We start from the raw sequence: 18,880 nt of genomic DNA, 5'->3' as shown, positions 1-18,880 counted from the left end.
AGACAACAGCAAACAAAGTTAAAAAAAAAAAAACAAGAAACAACAAATTAGTTGTCATTCTACCAACTGACTGTTAGAGATTCAAAATAGCCCATTTGAAACAAAACTCCAAATATATAAACACAGAGGGTAACATTTGCACAGGGATCAGTTGCCAAGGAAAATATTTCAGAACAACATTACCATATCAGTAAGGATTACTACAGGATTTAAGGTTATGCTTGTATACTGCTATATTTTTACTTAACAAAGTGATTATTGTACTCACCCAGGCAAATGTGCATCAAACTGAGAAATAAGGAGGGGGTGAAATGCCTTACGTGCTTCATCCCACTGAGGAAAGGGCCAATTTCTTCTGTTTCAAAGGCTTGAGTTTTTTTGGTGGTTTCTTTTTATTTTTTTTTCTTTTTTTGCTTTTGAAAGGTCCAGGAAAGTGTCCTTCAGGCTGATGTAGTGGAGAAATGTGCAAGAGGCAGTAACAGATGCTAAGATGTTAAGCGGATGACACGTCTTAATTTCTGAGGAATTTAAAGAAGCTCCTTCCTACCACCTAATTAGACCAATTACTTTGCAGGGAGCTGTGGGACTCATTTCTGAGACAAGATTTGGAGGAATCAGTGTAACTCTCATAGGTTCAGCTGTTAGTACTGTATTTGTGCTGTCCAAATACAAAAGTGAGAGAGAAGGTAAAATGGAAAGTTGTTTTCTTTCTGAACTCTGTCTTTAATTCTCTAAGGCAATCCTCTATTTTTCAGAGCTAAAAGAGGTTTCTCTCTATTTTAGCTTTGTTGATCTTGAGAAACTACAAAGGAAGAAAATCTAACATTAGCAACAAACAGTAAACGTGATTGTTAGTGTTTTAAAGGAAACAATCACATTTATGATAGAAAAAATACATAAAATTGGATAATAAAAATGCTGAAGTCAAAATGTTATTTTCATGAGCTGGCCTGATCATTTAATTCTTAAACTGCATGAATTTCTGAAAGCATCTTTTACATTCAGCAGGTAATTTTTAACCAACACACTAAAAAGTGTGTTAAACCACCAACGCATGGAAAAAGTTAACAAAGTAGCTTTTTTATTTGCTTGTTTTGGTTTTCTGCACATAAAAGGTGTTTGCACTGATTTAAACTGTATATCATCCAATAAATTATATGTTTAAAAAACCAGCCACTCTGGGGAGTTGTCCGTAGACAAAGCTTTTGGCTGCTTAAAAGGAACTTCATCAGTAGTAATACTTAGGCTCCAATCAAGGGTATGTTTACATAGTGGCTTAGCTGTTTAAACTTGAGCTGAGGCAAAGCACTTGCCCTTATGGATGTGTTAATGGGGTCTTCTGGTTTTTAATTAACAGCCTGCGTGAAAGAAACGTCTACGAAATTAATCAAAGACTTCTCCATTGCAATGCTTTAAAACGTGACTGAAGCTACACCTTCTTCCTGGCAGAGCCCCTGGATGCTGGTGCCGACTACATCCAGCACGGGTGCTGCCGAGATGGGTGCAGCCACCAGCACCCTGGCAGCCCATGCCTGCACGCAGGTCTCCAGCAGAGCTGCCGCTGCTGCTGCACAGCTCACTGCAGGAGGACCCGATGGTGCTGCCAACCCGTCGGGGTCTTCTCACAGCTGGAGGCCATTCCTGCTACAGCAGTGCCTCTTGGCCATGCTAAGTGCATGGGGCCATGTAACTCTGTGGGATGCTGTGTGTCCTGCAGCATCTGGCTGGGCTGCAGGCAGGCAACCACTGCTCCCTTGAGAACAGGCCTGAGACAGACAAACAAGTGCAGAGCCAGGAAGCGCTTCAGACTGAGCAACAGTGGAGACCAGCAGGTCGAGGGAGGTGATCCTGCCCCTCTACTCCGCTCTCGTGAGACCCCACCTGGAGTACTGCATCCAGCTGTGGGGGCCCCAGTACAGGAGAGACAGGGAGCTGTTGGAGCGAGTCCAGAGGAGGCCACGAAGCTGATCAGAGGGCTGGAGCACCTCTCCTATGAGGACAGGCTGAGAGAGTTGGGGTTGTTCAGCCTGGAGAAAAGGCGGCCCCGGGGAGATCTAATGCCGGTTTTCCAGTACCTGAAGGGGCCTACAGGAAAGATGGGGAGGGACTGTTTATCAGGGAGTGTAGTGACAGGACAAGGGGTAATGGGTTCAAGCTGAAGGGGGGTCGATTTAGATTAGATGTTAGAAAGAAATTCTTTACTGTCAGAGTGGTGAGGCACTGGCACAGGTTGCCCAAAGAGGTTGTGGAGGCCCCATCCCTGGAAGTGTTCAAGGCCAGGTTGGATGAGGCTTTGGGCAATGTGGTCTAGTGTCCCTGCCCAGCAGGGGGGTTGGAACTAGATGATCTTTAAGGTCCCTTCCAACCCAAACCATTCTATGATTCTATGATTCTATGAATTTTGGCTCCCTAATTCATCCATGTGTTCTTACAATTATTTGCTAAGGTTTTGGAAGAGAGGAGATAAGTGTTCCCTAGACAAAATCCTTCAGAGTCGCCCTTCCCAGCGCCTGCCTGCAGGGTGCAGAGCTAACAGTGGGCAATGCTCCCAGGCTAGCTTTCATCACGCACATAGGGGAGGGACAGGCTGGGCAGTTTCTCTGTATTTTTCCTACAGAGGGAGCTGGCAGTTAGATCCTGCCACATATTTATAGTGTACCTTACTCACCAGTAGCTGAAACTGCAGGGTAAACAAATGATGGAGGAGGCTGTGGGAGAGAAGTCTTTGCTGCAGATAGAGTGCTGTGATGCTCTCGTGCTGCGGACGGGGCGTTGCTGCACCTTCAGATTCCCCTGGACCTACGGTGCTGCTGGGAGGTCAACTCTGCCTGCAGAACAAATCAACTGTAAGACTCCCAGAAGGGTAGAAGTAAAACTCTTGTGTACAATATTAACAAAACTCACCATCCATAGTGGAACTTGCCAAGGAATGGTACAGAGAGCAAAAGCCTAAAAAGGCTCCAAAATGGATTAGAAATATTAATGAAGACTAAGTTCGTCGGTGACTCGCAAATGTGATGATACAGATGCAAACCCTGGCTCAGTAAGGCACTAAATTACCACCTGCTGGAAGCTCGAAAGCTAAACCAGGGGAAGGCTCTTTGTCATCTTGATCTTTTTCCAACAATCTCCTACAAGATCAGACCTTTGGTGTGACTCTGTATGACTATTCTTGTAGAGCAGTGTTTGCAAAGGCTCCATGTCAAACCAATGCATGACTTCAGCAGGGGCCTGTAAAGCTCAGAGGAACCTGCAGCAGGCAACTAAGGAAAACAAATATACGTTTAGTGCATTTAAATTCACAATATGGGGATCCAAAGCTGAAAACTGAGTGGGAGTAGATACACATATAGAAGACAGATATAAAAGTAATCCCTGTTACAGATTTAACCATGCCACCACTATCAAAAGTAATATTAAACTACTGATAAAATCACAGAAATGCATCTATATAGTGCCCAAAAGGAAACATAAATAGCACCTAAATGTCCTCTCACCTGCCTCCTCAATCTGGAACTAACAACACACTTTTTTTCTGCAGAGTATTTTCCTAGAAAAAGTGATGGAGAGCTTTTGTCAAAGTTAATAGCTGTCTGTTCCCCTGGTTGCATTCCCCTGGGGATCTAAATCTCTAGGGCCTGCATCTCCAAGGAAGCAAAATGTCTCACTCCTGAATTTCAGAGTTTGAGCTCTTAATCCCCTTACAGTTTGAAAGCCTAGCTAATACAAGTCTATGCACACTCAGATACATACCTAACACAGCAATACTCTGACAGAGTATTCTCTCAGAAAATATGCCTTGATCAAAGCCAATACAGCTTGTGGAGCCAGGCTGATTTTGATGAATTTTCTCCTTGGGAAGAAAGGGGGCAGGAGGGGTTTCAGGAGAGCAATATATCTGTCCCAACAGTTTTAGGAATGGAAGGATCTCTCTCTCTATGTAGAAGAAACTATTTCATATATTTTTAGCCTATCAAGTAGCAAGAAACACAAAAGAATGAAATATACCCATCTGATCCGAACCAATTAATTTCGCAGGTTGTTCTGTTTGTTTACTATTCAGTATGAAAACAAATCTAGGAAGATTCATTATTTTCAGAACAAAAGCTCTGGGTTTGGGTCACTGATTAGCAATATTAACAACCTGAATTTTTACAAAATAAAAGTTAAAATGTTGAAGGACTCTACAATAATGCAATGAGAATTTTTGCAGACTTCGCCCCTTCTGACTGCAGCTTGGATATACCAGTACCGGTGCAGCATGGTTGTAACTGCTGTTTTGTGCATTGGAAGCCCCCTGGGATGCCCTGAGCCATGGAGGCTTCTCTTTCCCCAGCATTAACCCATATCCCAAACCAAAACCAGAACCTTCCAGGGCACAGTGGCCAGACACAAAACTGATCACACACAAGCCCCTGCCAGGTCCTGACCTCTTATCTCTCCAAGCCTTCGAGAACCTTCGAAAAAGCTGGGCCCCAACATGTTTACTTTTCTTAGCCCTAAACCCTAAATTAAGTCTAAAACTAGTAGCCTTCCTTAACCAAATATGGCTAACAAGAGATGGGCTTCCACCAGTACTGAGAGCTGCCCTTTTTTCTGTTTCCTCATCCCTGAATATGGGAATCACAGGCCCCACCAAGACAGCTGTTCTTGAGCCCAATCCCAAAGCCCAACCTAAAACGTAGGTCAGACTAGAACTGGCAACAGATGGCAACACTAAAACTGCACATAAAATGCCACGAGACCACAGCCCCTCACACTACGCAGCAATATCAATACCAGCCCAGGGTTTCCTCTGCAGGGGGGTGGGAGGAGGCCTGTTTACAGCCAGCGATGAGCAAATGCCCCTGCTCGGGCACCAGCAGCCCAGCTGGCACTCACTGCCACCCGTGCTGGCAGCCCAAGCAGAGAGGGCAAAGACAGAGCTGGCATAGAGATAAATTACTCTTTCCACATTGTGGGTGGCCCTTCCACCTCAGGGCAATCACATTAGAGCTGCCTACCTGGGGAATGCCTGCTTGGCATATAAATGTGAGGTTTTCATGAGTTGCATTTCAATCAGTTTTCGCGTGCTTACATGCATTCACAATTTAAAAATAGGGAGAAAACCAAAACTAAAGAAATAATAGACATGATCTTCCACAGTCCTGCTTTGCTTTATATTAACTATGAACAGTCTTCAGATTTTATGCCTGCTTCCATCTGAGTTAAAAACCCCTCTGTTCTAGACCTTGGACAGTATTGATAAGTAATGAAGTTCACATTCATGTAACAACAGCTCAAGCTACTCTTTTTCCTATGCTCATCTTCCAATTCTGGGTGCATATGACACTGTTACCTTGGAGAGGAATATTCAGCATTCTTTGTGTGTGCATTTGTGTGTGTAAATAAATTCAATGTAAAAAGCACTGCAAACTTTATATAAACCTCAGCACGTACGGAAAGAGTCCAAATTACACTCTGGCCTTCCCTCTCTAAATCAGAGGATAAGAGGGGCTGTGGAAGCATTCTGCACAGTAGGATTCACTCAGAATTGCTATCAATGCAGTAGCCATGAAGGAGAGAAGTGGGGCCTCAGCCATTTTCAAGATCCTTCTCAAAACTATCCCTATTCTCACATCTTTGAATGTGATAGGGAATTTCTCATTTAGCTTTGAAAGCAAAGGAAGAGGAGCAGGAGGGCCTGTGACATACACCCTAACAACCCTGTAACCACAGCTGGGGCTGTTCCTTGCACTCCGAAGGGTCAGTTCACTAGAAGTCCCACAGCATGATGCAAGCAAGAATTGTCCAAGCTGTTCTCCAAACATATTAACAGCAGCAGGACTTGCTAAGATAAAGTAAACATAACAAACACACTTGTTGCTTGTATGTTTGCTCTGGCTGGGACCCGGGGGTGGTGGTGGGGGTGGGTCATAGTGCTCTTTGTTTTCAGCAGAGCTGAGTCAGTATAAGCAGAGAGTTGAGACAAAGTTAAATGTGCAGTTCCCACCACAAACAAACCAAACCAAAACACAACACTCTTGCCTGCCCAAACCACATCATTCCCTCTCCTCAAAATCTCCCCACAAAGGACTGAAAGATGATTTATACTGGGGCACATCACCACTCTCCACCAACTCCCATTACTACAGAGTACAAATCATGGTGAAAATCCAGGAACAACTGTTGATGGCAATTTCAGATGAGTGTTTTTGGTGAAGAATTTTACAGGAGCTATCCTTTGTGCTTTCCTAGCACAGCACCATTGCTTCTGTCTGGCTGCTGAGAGAAACTGTGGGAAGCACAGGAATCTAAGCTAGTCTGATGGCAGCAGAGAAGAATCTGAAGTCCCTCAGATGTCTCCACCGTCCATCACTATCTCTGTGTTTTGAATTACCAACTATAAGAGGGAAGCACACTCACAATACGATTGCACAGCAAAAGTACTGAACAGCAAAAGAGAAACAGTCCTGTGTTTTTGGTGGATTCATCAGAGACATGTGCTTGAGCACTTGGCCATGATCACCAAACTCTGATCCTCCCTGTTGCCAGAACAAATATGCCACTTCCTATATAAGAGTTTATGCATCTCTCCACAGCATACTCTCATCACTTGGGATATGCAAATTTGTTAAAATGACTTGGAATTTTTTATAGTCCTGCAAGATTCAAATGCAAGCCAATAAACACTTGTCTCTCTCACTACGTTATTCTCCTGTTATCAATTGAATGAGTTTAACACTTTTACATCTGAAAGGAAAATGATCTCATTGTTACAGTTCTGACTCACAGGGGTCTAAGTTCAGTTTTCATCTCTAGCACAGTCAGTCTATAAATAATCAGCCCAAGATCATTAAATTCAAATTAAAGTAATCAAAAGATAGTGATGATTAATGATCTTGGTCAAATTTATAAACCTCTCTCAGCTCAATAATAGAAAGCTGAAAGCAATACTGTACTGTTTGGTTTGAGAAGTTTAAAGAACATGAGCAAACGCAGCTATCTACACACCCTTTTTTATATTGCGGCTCCACTGAGCAGCTATGCTAAACCTCAGCAATATGGAGGAGAATGGTAAAACCCAGGATAGAATCATAGAATAGTTTGAGTTGGAAGGGACCTTTCAAGGTCATCTAGTCCAACCACCCTGCAATAAGCAGGGACATCTTCAACCAGATCAGGCTGCTCAGAGCCCTGCCCAACCTGACCTTGAATGTTTCCAGGGATGGGGCATCTTGCCACCTCTCTGGACAACCTGTTCCAGTGTTTTACCACCCTCATCATAAAAAATTTCTTCCTTATAGGTAGCGTGATGAAACACATACCATGAAGAAAACTGGTAACTCAACTGATTCAGGAAGATACTCTCCACAAAACAGAAGAAGAAAAACATTCCTCATTCATGGAAAGGAAACCCAAGATTTAGAGAAGTGACTACAAGCATCTGACCACAAGCATTATGTCAACTTGAACCTACTTGGAGTGTCCTAAAATGGATAACAAGAACAGAAGCACCCAACAGGGCTGGCTGCTTTTGAAATTATGGGACAAAGTTTGGGCAAACAACTAATTAAAGCTTGCACACAAACTTCAGTTTCTTCAGGCATCACGTAGCACATTATTTTCCTCCTTAATGCAGAAAATCTTGGCAAAAGCTAGGTTTTCTGATACTTGGTTCCTTCTCAGTGCTGGAAGGCAATTTTTTTGGTTTGGCTTATTTGTCTTTTTTAGGAATTTCATACACTTTTACATCATATGTGATCTACTTTTGCTCCCTTGTGCCTATAAATAAATTGAAAAGCTTATAAATTAAGACTTACACGTTAAAATTAGCAACTTTTGTCTTGGGCTTTCACAAAGTATCTTAATAATTAGGATCACTAAAAAATTTCCATTCATCAGCAGTTTTTCTAATATGGAAATCAGTTTTTGACCTTAAACATTTTCATCTTCCTTCTTTGGAAAACGTTCATGTTGCAGTAAAACCATATTCCAATTTTAAATCTTGTCACTTTTTACATAAATATTGTGCTTGATATTATTCCACAGAGAAACTTAAAATTTCAGGGGGAATGCAAACATGGATTCCCTCCAGCCCTTCCCAGGGAGAAAAACTCTGTTTTCCGTCCTGCTGTACTGATTTGTACTGGCAGAACCTCCTGCTCCAGCCATTTGTGAGGAGTGGGTACGCTCTTTGTTGGAATGGAAGCAGAGGAGAAAAGAGAGAAGGTGGCAACTTTGTTGGGAATAAGCAGGAAAGCCAAAGAAATCAAGATCATAAACCTCCCAGCACTGCCATCTCCAGTTGGTACTGCACAGGTTTCATTGCACATACCCTCCCACCTCACAGCCCAATCTCATATCTGATCCAGTGCAAAGCTAGTCTCCCTCATCCTCTGAGATGCACCTTTTTTCCTCTTCGCAAGCACCTCTCCCGTTGCCCCTCTGACGAAGTACTGTCACAGCCTGGATGCATCAGGTCAAACACGATTATGCAGAAACTGCTGGCAGTGAGGGCAGCGGGACATGAGGAGCTGCAGATAGCACACCAGATTCCCTTCCACAGGCACGCTTGTCCCCAGCCCAGGCACCCGTGGCGCTCTCATCAGCACCATACCCAGCTCTTCATAAGCCCAGAAAGCTTCATACTGTCAGACACTGATGAAGGATTCCTGGATAAATTAACAGAAAAAAAAAAGTCCCAGAATAATCATAATTCTTCTGTCCCCGACTGTTTTGGAGTAGCCCCCATTGCTGAACATAAGATATGTACTCACATCTCTAGATACATGTAACATCCTCATGCCAGGTTTTAAATTTCTTTTATTTTCTTGTATCCCATATATACTTGACATACAAAGCAATAAATATAGCAAGAAACTTCTCATATTTTCCAAATGGACAGCAAGGCTTTCTAAGAGAGCAGGTACACAATTGTATCCACACACAATTTCATACCTCTGAAAATACACTTTACAATCATGACCAAATCTGAGGGTGAGAGCTTTTTAAAAAATGAACCAAAAGTGGAAGTCTACCTGCAGTAAAAACATTTACCTGTGTTCACTCCCACTGCCATGAAAAGCTAGAAGGAAATCAAGTCTTGTTCCAGTAACTGCTAGTGAAGTGTTGTTGTGAGGTTACAAGACCGACCTTGAAGGAGGAAATACTGACTTTATTGTTTAAGCATGCACAGACCGAGACCAAGTTATGGAGGTATGTACGGTCAGTATTTCATAAGGCAAAAATAATGTCAGATTTTCCTGTCCCTAACTCCTTAAATGGCCTGATATAGTTGAGTCAGACCAGAATCTGGGTAGTATTTTGCATGCCAAACTCCACACATATATCTAAATCAAACCAATTTTCATTCTCTGTGGGCCCCAGTTTACCAGACATCTGATAGCATTTCTGCTAGGCACAAACGGTGAGAAATGACTCACTGTACCACATCAGGAACCAATAAAAGTTACCTCGGTAGCAGAGCAAACATGCCAAGATAATGGTCTAGGAACAGGAAGTACTCGGGGCTCCTTAGGACAAAGTGGTCTTAAAAACCGAGTAACACCATTCTGTGCGGTCAGTCAGCCCTGCTATTTCACATACCACAATACATTTAATGCCATGCCACAGTTTTATACAACGCTGTCATGAGCCGTGATGTCTATCTCCAAAGGAATTAAGAAATGACAACAGGAGGAAAACAGAGGGAGAGCAGACACCAAACATCTAGCAATTTTAGCATTTCCACAGTAACTTTCAAACAGATGTCAAAGTGCTTCCCAACAAACTGTGGTGGGTTGGGTTTTTTTTCCAGATAGGTAAAGAGACGGTGCTTTCATCACTTCAGAAAAAATGCTAGGCTGCAAAACAAAAATCTCAGAGCACTTGCCTGCATGATTTATCATGAGTTATTGTTATTCACTGTGGGTGGCAGCAGAGGTTTGGGGAATTCCTGGGAAAAAGAAGTAACTCTCCCAGTGCTTCATATCAGAGGCAGCTCCTCCTGGTTGTAGTCCACCAAAGAGTGTTTTAGTGTTTGCAAAAGAGGGGCTGCAGGTAACTGGGGAAAGAAGAACATTTGCTACAGCTGCTAAGTAATCAAAGTTCCTGCTAAGCCATTTTACTAGCTTAGAGGCTTTTAAAGACCATTGCAAAATCCATTTACAATTCAGTAACCTTGCTTCTTTGGAAGCTACATAACACTCTCCTCATTTTGTTTTGACAGGGATAGAAAAAGAACAAATAGTCCCTAGAATATCCAAGTCTATTTAGACAGCCTACATTCACTTTGGCAGCATGATCTCTGATGGATGTGGTGCCATGGAGCATGACACAGATCTGTGTGAAGAATGCCATTTAGCAGCAAACAGTCCAAGTTATTTATGGAAGAACTAGTACTGTTCATTGTTTTGCCTGTAAAAATTACACATATAACTCAGCGTTGGGGTGCGAATAACGAATGACTCAAGACTTTATAGTTTACTTGGTGTGGCTGAGAAAAATAACAAGACTTGTCAAGGTAGAGCAAGGAAATGCTTGTGTTCTCCCCATAAATCTTCTGGCTGACATGCATGCCATGGACATCACTGTATAGATGACTTGTTGAACCAGGAGATATATGAAAATTAAACGTTCTCCTTTCACTGCCATGTAAAACCAAACTCAGCTGTTCAGTACAGGAATGGCATGAATGCAAAGACTAAAGCCTTTGCTAGAGATCAGCTTTAGACCACAGCAGCACTTCAGCCACAGGGGTTGGTGCAGTCCCTGAATTTTACTCAGGTAAATGTGTGGCACAGCAGTTGCAGATCAGTCTTCCTATGACCTCTCTTGCTGGGAACGCAGGCGTGTGCCTTACCCATTCTTAGAAGGGAATCCCACAACTCAGCAACTCTCAAACTGGACTAAGTGCAGGGGTACTTACCTTGTAAGGATCTGGGAGATCCAACTGCCCATGGCACGCCTCAGCCTTTGCCTTTGATTACTGTATCAAGAGGAAATCTGAGTATCCAGGCAGCCTTACACCAAAGCAGTGCTTGTCCTTAACCTAGAAAGCAAGGTGTATTTCAACAAAATTTTCCATCTATAACAAGAGGCCTAAATATTCAGCTTTGAGGTAATTTACCTTACCTCAGAAATGTGTGGGACTATCACTCTATTCCCACATACACTTTCCAGCAACTATCTAGCCTTTGCCTGGAGAGATTTCTACAGTCAATAGTCCTGTACGTATGTTGGGTCTCAAAACAAGTAGTTGAACCTGGCTAGAGCCCAGAAGTTTGCTCCTCATGCCTACTAGGTCTACCTATGAGCACTGTGCTCTTACTGTCTCCTCCCACACCTTCAAGGACTTTATCTCAAAGTACTGTGCTTATTTTTTTTTTTACAACAATCTGCCAATAAAATAAATAGAACCATAGCAAGAATCTCAACAACAGATGCTAACTTGAGGAATGAATAAAATATCTGGGAATAGACTTCCACATCTGGTAACTGAGATTACATGATCCAAAGTTATCGCAGTGAAGGCTGAAATACAAATTAAATAACAGAAAAATCCCTACTCATACTGTGACTTTAAGATGATTATAGGGTGCTCAAATCCTGTAACTGAAACTGTCCTTGGTACAAAAATAATGTCTGCAAACAACAAATGCAATGCAGCACCATTTTATACAACATCTTTTTGACAATGTGCACTCCAGTCAGTGTCATGGACAGAAACTCATGGAATCAAATTAAAACAGTTCAGTGCAATGATTAAAACTTGAGGAAATTCAGACAGCAGAAGAATTACTCTGAGATAAGATCCCACAAAGTCAAAGATTGTGTGTGGGACCATCACGCCAAGAGACAAAAGATGACTTTTCTAGTTAGTGAGAAGAGCCAACAAGGAAAACTTGGCATCAAAAAGTGTAAAATCATGCTGAGGAACAGAAGAAAACATAGAAAGCTGGAGAAGGAAGTAGAGAGAAAGTTTTGTTCAATAGACAGGAAAAGGTGCAAAGCACATTTTATAATAAAATTACAAAAAGTAGGTTGACTTTACTTCTCAAACTTAAGGAGCTATATTCAAAATTGTTGAGTCTTGACTTAAATTGACAGAAATCTAGGGGAGTTCCTTCAAAGATCATCAAAAGTGGAGCTCGTGAGGTTAAGGTCAACCATGCACATAGTGCTTTGCTAGACATAACCTTCAGCTCAATTTTTGCTCTTTCTAAATCTCTCATCCACCACTCACCTGAAGAGTTTTGCAGAAAAAAGCAACAGTATTAGTATATATTTAACTAAGTCAAAGGACAATGCTAAATTGTTTAACCTTCGTACATTCACAGAACTTCAAGATAAGGGCCCAGTGACAACTGCCATCATTTATTGCTTCCCAAGTAATGAAAAATTAACAACTGGAAAACCAGTGAGTTGCAAAGAGCTTTAAAGAGGGACTTGCAGACACTGCTGCATTATATCATCTTATTCAGAATCTTGTTTTCAACCATCTCATTGTTTCTTTGATAGCATTTGTAAACAGATGGACTTGTTCATGCTTTTTTTTTGTATGAAAACATCTTTCTTCCCAGGCATACTGATCTCTTGGGGAAAATTTGGGGATGCAAACAGATTTTAGCATTGTTCAGTGAACACTCCACGCAGCTGGCACTGACAGTGACACAGGGCTCTGCAACACCACAAACAGGAACGTTTGTCTTGATAACCTACCTAGCAAAGATATCCTTTTCCAGTGCACTTCAGTTCTGGGAGTTGATTTTAAGAACATGCTACAGAGATTTGATTTTCAGAGACGAGGCAAGCTGTATTGGCTACAGACTAACTGAATGTTGCCTCAGGTATACGCCTTTTTTCCCCAAGGTTGGGATCAGTGTTGATGATCAAACAACATCACAGAACCCAGAAGAAAACCACTCTTCTTCACTGACCTAAGTTCTAAGGGCCATCTTGCCTGGCAGGTGAGGGAAACCTTGCTGCTGTTCAGCTTTTGGACTTAGAGTTCCTATTAGCCAGGATATATTAGTTGCTTTGACTGCACTACACTTATCACAAACACATGTGCACATTAATATAGTTAAGAGATTGCACAAGTGCCTAGCGGGCAGTAAATCACAGCCATCTATATTGAACAAGCATTTTTGTGTGCATTGAACTTTTGAATACTTGGGCTCGAATGCCTCCTATATAAGGTTTAAATCATTACCTCTGATCATCTGTGCCATACTGCCAGCTGGAATTAATCAGCTCTTGAACTAACATCCTGGATACAGTTTGAGTCTCCGACAGAAATTGGGCTTGATATGACAGCTTCTTGCTACTACAGAGATTTTTTTTTGATTGTGTCAGGCTGCAGAAGACAGACTGTCCAGGTTAGGATCACGTTCGGTTTAGGATCTCTCGTAGGCACATAGTGACCTGATTTCTCTGATAATGCTTTCAGAGGCTGACCAGATGGCATTGTGAATGTAAGGTGCTTATCCTACAGCAAATCTCTGGCCTTAGCCACTCCCTTGTGGAGCATCAACCTGAAAATGTGGAATTAAATCCCCCACACCTGAAGATATTCATGGTCAGCACATCTGAAACACACAAATAAATGTCGGCAGAAAGGTTGAATGACAACTCAGACAAATCCATATCCAGACACTGAACTCTTCTAGCAGAGACCCCCACCATCGAGACACTGAAAACAGTAGTAATTTTGGGGAATTCCGTCAGTGCTGATAGCCCTGCTCTAAGATCAAAAGGCAAAGCATGGTAAGACAGTTGTGCATTCAAAACCAATGTAGGTCATCCAATGGCTGCCGTTAAGTCTTATAACAGCGAAGGGCTACTGGGAACCAGAGACATACATGGGTTAGAATCAACATCCTTGCTCATGTCATTTCATTTAGGAGTAGGAAGCTCGCTTTGCTCCCCCATCACCAATTAAAAAAATACTTGATGAGTCCTGCTGAGAAATTAGCAGTAGAGACAACTGCTTACATCTAATAAGGTTGATACGAGGCAAAAAAAGACTAATGTGTAAGGGGACTTTCCCCTCACCTTCAACCTACAAGAGGAGAAAGTCAGTGCTAAGCTTTGGACAAGTTCTTTTCAGAATAAACTTCAGTAAAAGGTGAATATGCATCTGATCCGCATTCACCATCTGACAACACTTTCCTAAAGCTATTCATGAAGGAGTAGTTAGCAACAATGTCGGACAAAATAGAATCAGGCAACAGATGTCCAGACCTGATCCAATGAATACTGAAGTCACCATAAGTCTTCCACTCAGTTTTGGCAAGAGTAATCTTCTATATCCTACATATACAACAGGAAGTATTTATCCCTCCGCTTTTGTTTCACCTGAGTTTATTATTTGAAATGACATTGTCCACGCAGGATTTTAGATTTCCTTGGCAAATGCCATCACAAGAAGTTGCCATTGTAGTCCATGCTTCGGATAAACAGAACTTCTCCAGAGCTAAAATCCTGAATTATTCAACTATACCCAGGCCCTTGAATCAGTTGTGGGCCACACAGTCTAGAGGGCTAAAAAGTCAACAGCAAGAGCCCCCATTACACCTTTTGGGATCATATTTTGCATAAAGAATACATAATTTTATTTCTTCTACTACCCACTTTGAAAGAAGAGATCCCAAAACCTGCATCTGTGCCAACACTCCCTGTCAGCAGGGATCATTTCTCCCGTGCTCCTGACAATTCAGTCATAGAGCCAAATATGATTGATTTGGTATTAGCTGGTTTTATTAAGCTCTAAAGAAAGTGAGGGGCCACCTGGCCTGGCTCACGTAGTTGACTAGGTCAGACCAGGATCCAACATCTGTTCTGGCAGGCATAGAGATACTTCAGAAACATCTTTATTGGAACTCAAAGGCTGTGCAGTTTTCTTGCTTGACAGCCAAATGCACGTAAAAACAAGATACAAAAAAATGCATTTGTCAGCTTGGACAAGCTAAATTTACTACTTTATATAAGCATGCAGCTTGTGTACTTTGAAAAGCCACTGAGCAAATACGTTTCTCCTCAGGTAATGCCAAACAAATACACATAGAAGTGAAAGGAAAACAAAAGAACAGATTCCTTTAAGTGAAGCCATGATCAGACAGTAGCTCTGTTCTACCACATGAGGAAAGTGGCCTGGTACCTAAGAGTCAAACTGTGTTGAAGAATCACTTTCGAGGGCTGACACACATCATCCTGATACCTCTAGATGAAGCAAAAAAAGCACGTTTGGGCAGTGGTCACAATCCAAACTGAAATAATTTGAGGATTCTTGCTTTAGTTTGTTCAGCCACGACTAGGACCTCACACAAGTACCATCTTTAACTTGAATAGCCCTGAACCTTAGGTTGAGGCCAGTCTGGGAAACTTAGTGAGTAAAAACACTGAAGTGCATTAAATGATCTCCTGGGATCCCTTCAGAGACCCAAAGTATTTCTGTAATTGTGCTAATGGTCTTCGGGGCTTATATTTTTGCTATCAGAGAGAACATTTTGCCCGAAGGAGGATTGGAGAGTGTGGAGCACGCTGGTTGGAGGGTGTGGGGCAAACAGAAAAATCATACAGTGTTTTTCAGATATAAAAGAAGTGGGCTTATGCTCACTTTAGAGAACAGAATCTTCATACCTGTTAGCAATGCTTTTACAGAGCTGTAAACACACATGGCCATATTTTACAAAGTAAAACCCTGCTGCAAACACATTTAATACCAAAAATGCTTTTTACATTTACTTGTCATTTGTATTCTACAGATTCCTTCTGCAAGCTAAAAAAGACAAAATAGGAATAAAATATGTTGGCCCAGTGATCAGCAGCAGAACAATCAAACAGCTCCTTCAACAACCTCCCGACTCAGATCTTGCGAGGAGGACTGGCAGCTCCTTTATCCTTGATATAAAAATGTTATGCATGGCCAGCTCTTCAAAAATAGGAAGCTGAGAAGTCAGATCTATCTAACCTCAAAATCAATAAGAAAATAATAACAAGCACACAGAAGACTCAGAAATAGGTTCAATTGCCCAACACAACAGAAACATTGCCAAGGAGAGAATGGCCACATGTAAGCGCCCATGAACTTGACCCTTGGCAACTGCATTTGCCTGTGTGGTTTACCACAGGCCTCTGACTGTCCCCATTCAACCCCCCCAAATTCTGAAGGGCAACAAGACCATTTCTATTGTACTGAAAATTATGTTAAGAGAAACAGAAGTACTATGGGTACTGAGGGAAAAATTACTTGCAATCTGCAATTCGCTCAACAGCAGAAAAGCTTTCTACTCCTCCTCATATTCACTAGAAGGAAAACCGAATTTATGAACAACCAAGTAATTCTTTTTTAAGGGCTCACCCCCAGGCAGAGAAGTAGCAACATATGTAGAGGACAGTTAGGAAAGGACAAAAGATACATGAGTGAAGACCCCAATCACTGCTAATGGTATCAGTAGAGGGTGCTTCAGCTTCTCTGTTATTCAGCCCTTTGGTATTATTCTTAGCATTTATTTCACACTCCAGTAAGTTTTGTTTATTGAGGTGATCACACAACTCAGGTGTCTTAAAAGAACAGCTGCCTTCTGGCTTCAGGAAGAAGAGCTTTAATCTGATTAGCTTTAACACCTTTTCAGTATGCTGTTTAATAGCTACCTGATGACATTCTTCTACAAAGTTAAAGAACAAGCCTCTTTGCTTTTAAAGCCAGATTTAAACCCCCAGAGGAGATACCGAAAAGCTTACAACTGTACTTGAATCTGGTCCTTTACTACTATTTTAACAACCTGCTTATCTAGTTTCTCAGTGCTTTCTAAATTATGAGCTCTTTCTTGCTTGCTAGAAATCTACTTCCAAGTGGATTTCAAGCACTGAGAGCAAAGGCTGCAGGAAAAATCATCATGTGCCTAGCTACAAACAAAATCCTTTTGCCAATATAAAACAAATCATTCATAGAAAAGGTTAAATATGCATATATACTGATAACTAGAAACAACATCAGCCCTTTCCCACCTTTCAGGCAATCCAAAAATGCAAACCAAAGTGATTCAGCCAGCTCTCCTCCTCTAATTTGAGGGGTTAAATCCCTACTTGGTGTAGAGGAACATGCAAGTGACACAAAGTCCCATGGCAGCCAGACAGCTTTGCCTGACTCTTTAGCTGCCAGGCTAATATTAACAAGATGAAGAAGCCTGAGTGAATGAATGAACAGTACTGACTGAATGAACAGTACTGACTGAAGCCCTTCCCAAACAAACAAACAAAAGTAATATACACTCATGCCCTATCTGCGAAAGGAGGCCCCTCAACCAAGCAAAGCACTGTGAGATGCACTGGCAGGCAGATACTTTTCACTCTGCTCTCAGTCTGCTCATTTTAACTGTGGAAGGGGTCCAGGAACCACCAGAAGCTGAGGACAAGGCTTGCAGTACTTCCTTATTTCCATCGGAGCCTTTTTGAAATTCGTACCTTTAAAACAAAGATGGAAAAGAGAGAAAATAGAGAGTGTTGTTTAATCAGGAGTGTGGAGAATGATACAAAACTTTAATCCCTGAAGCTAAGCCATGTTTGTATGGGCAGGCTTAGATTATTAGTGATCTGAAAATAAAAAGGGATGTGATGGCAATTTCCCCCGCACCCCTTCATTAGATTGCTGAAGATCACCCATTCCCAGCAGCCTTTTTTTCCCTGTACCAAGGGTGCACAATCACTGAAAGTATGACTGCTGCTGCTGGAAGATTCCACAGTCAGATGAAGGTCTTCGTAGACACAGGGGCAGTATTACTGTCTCTCCAGAGCTCAAGTCCCACAATCAACACATTACACAAAATTTTCCCCTTACTATTCCTCACGTTCACCATCCTTCCTGGACAGAAGCCACAGGCTGGCATTGGCTTGAAACATTTGCTTTCTGAGACAGTAATTGTTTCTGATGGAAGAACATTCTAGGAAATCAGTGGGTTTGCTTCAAAAGTAGCAGCCAGTATGGTTAAATTATCCCCCTTCCTAAGCCACTCTGAGTTAGCCTCTGAGTGCCTTTGCAGCTTCCCCGTGGCACATGCCCAGCACAAAGAACAGCGCAGAGCACCACTGAGAAACAGCGTGCTTTGCCTGCAGACTCTATAAAGCCAGTAACATTACCCTAGAAAAGACAGCAACATGGAAGCATGAGTCACCCAGAAATCTCCTAACAACAACAATACAAAACGAAGCAAACATTGTACAACTCCAGTCCAGAACTGCACATGAAACAAAACAGTGTTTAGTTTTGCGCAGTTGCTTCATTAGCCCTAAGCTTTTATATCTGCCTCTCAGTAAGAGTCGAAACAGATTCAGATTAAGCATTTTATCAGAGACAACCACTCATGTGCAGCAGACAGGGGCGCCCTCTAGAAAAGCAAATAAACAGCAATCTCTGACCTAAATAAAGATTTGGCTGCAGCTGGGGACAGGAGATCATTACAGTAAGCAGGTTGGAGTACTCAGAGAACCAGGGAAGCATCTAGCAGGGGACAAGCAAAGATCATCAAGCATTATCGGGTTTGCAACAGAGGAGATATTTCAGATTCCCTTTGTAGGAGATCTTTGTGGTGAATTTACAGGTTTTATTAGAGTGCTTCCTTTGTACTTCCTTCTCGCCCTCAGCATAATACTTTCCATTGCTCTGTGAGACCAGTATCACTGTATTTTACCCACAGGAAACAGCAGCCTGCTTTCAAAGGCACATTCTCTTTGGAAGCACTTTTTAATGAGAGAGATTTCATGCCTGTTGCATGAAAAAAGCCTAAAATGCCTGCTATTTTGTCAGATAGCAATAGGTACCTTGGATTGAAAAGTAATAGCTATGCTCATCACCTGAAATCTCAGTACTTTGGAAAGGTTATAGGTTCAGCCAGGG

General features: G+C 42.0%; 1 protein-coding gene across 5 annotated transcripts in view; it reads right to left on the bottom strand.

Moving 5' to 3' along the window:
• The window catches only part of CDHR1 (cadherin related family member 1), an 83,002-nt gene that overhangs the window by 47,260 nt on the left and 16,862 nt on the right, over nucleotides 1–18,880 (bottom strand). For 3 of the 5 annotated variants that reach the window (XM_054832826.1, XM_054832821.1, XM_054832822.1), the window contains exons 3-6: nucleotides 10,910–17,451; nucleotides 2,905–10,045; nucleotides 2,669–2,828; nucleotides 269–658 (exon numbers count right to left, since the gene is read on the bottom strand). In XM_054832826.1, the coding sequence (XP_054688801.1) occupies nucleotides 269–329 (61 nt within the window). In that variant the 5' untranslated portion in view covers nucleotides 330–658; nucleotides 2,669–2,828; nucleotides 2,905–10,045; nucleotides 10,910–17,451. Of the gene's footprint in view, nucleotides 1–268; nucleotides 1,768–2,668; nucleotides 2,829–2,904; nucleotides 10,046–10,909; nucleotides 17,452–18,880 lie in introns of those variants that run through there. The other 2 variants (XM_054832823.1, XM_054832824.1) reach the window with 2 other exon arrangements.

Source organism: Grus americana, chromosome 7 (genome assembly GCF_028858705.1).
Source record: "Grus americana isolate bGruAme1 chromosome 7, bGruAme1.mat, whole genome shotgun sequence".
NCBI classification, from domain to species: domain Eukaryota; kingdom Metazoa; phylum Chordata; class Aves; order Gruiformes; family Gruidae; genus Grus; species Grus americana.
This window is presented reverse-complemented; position numbering and strand designations above follow the sequence as displayed.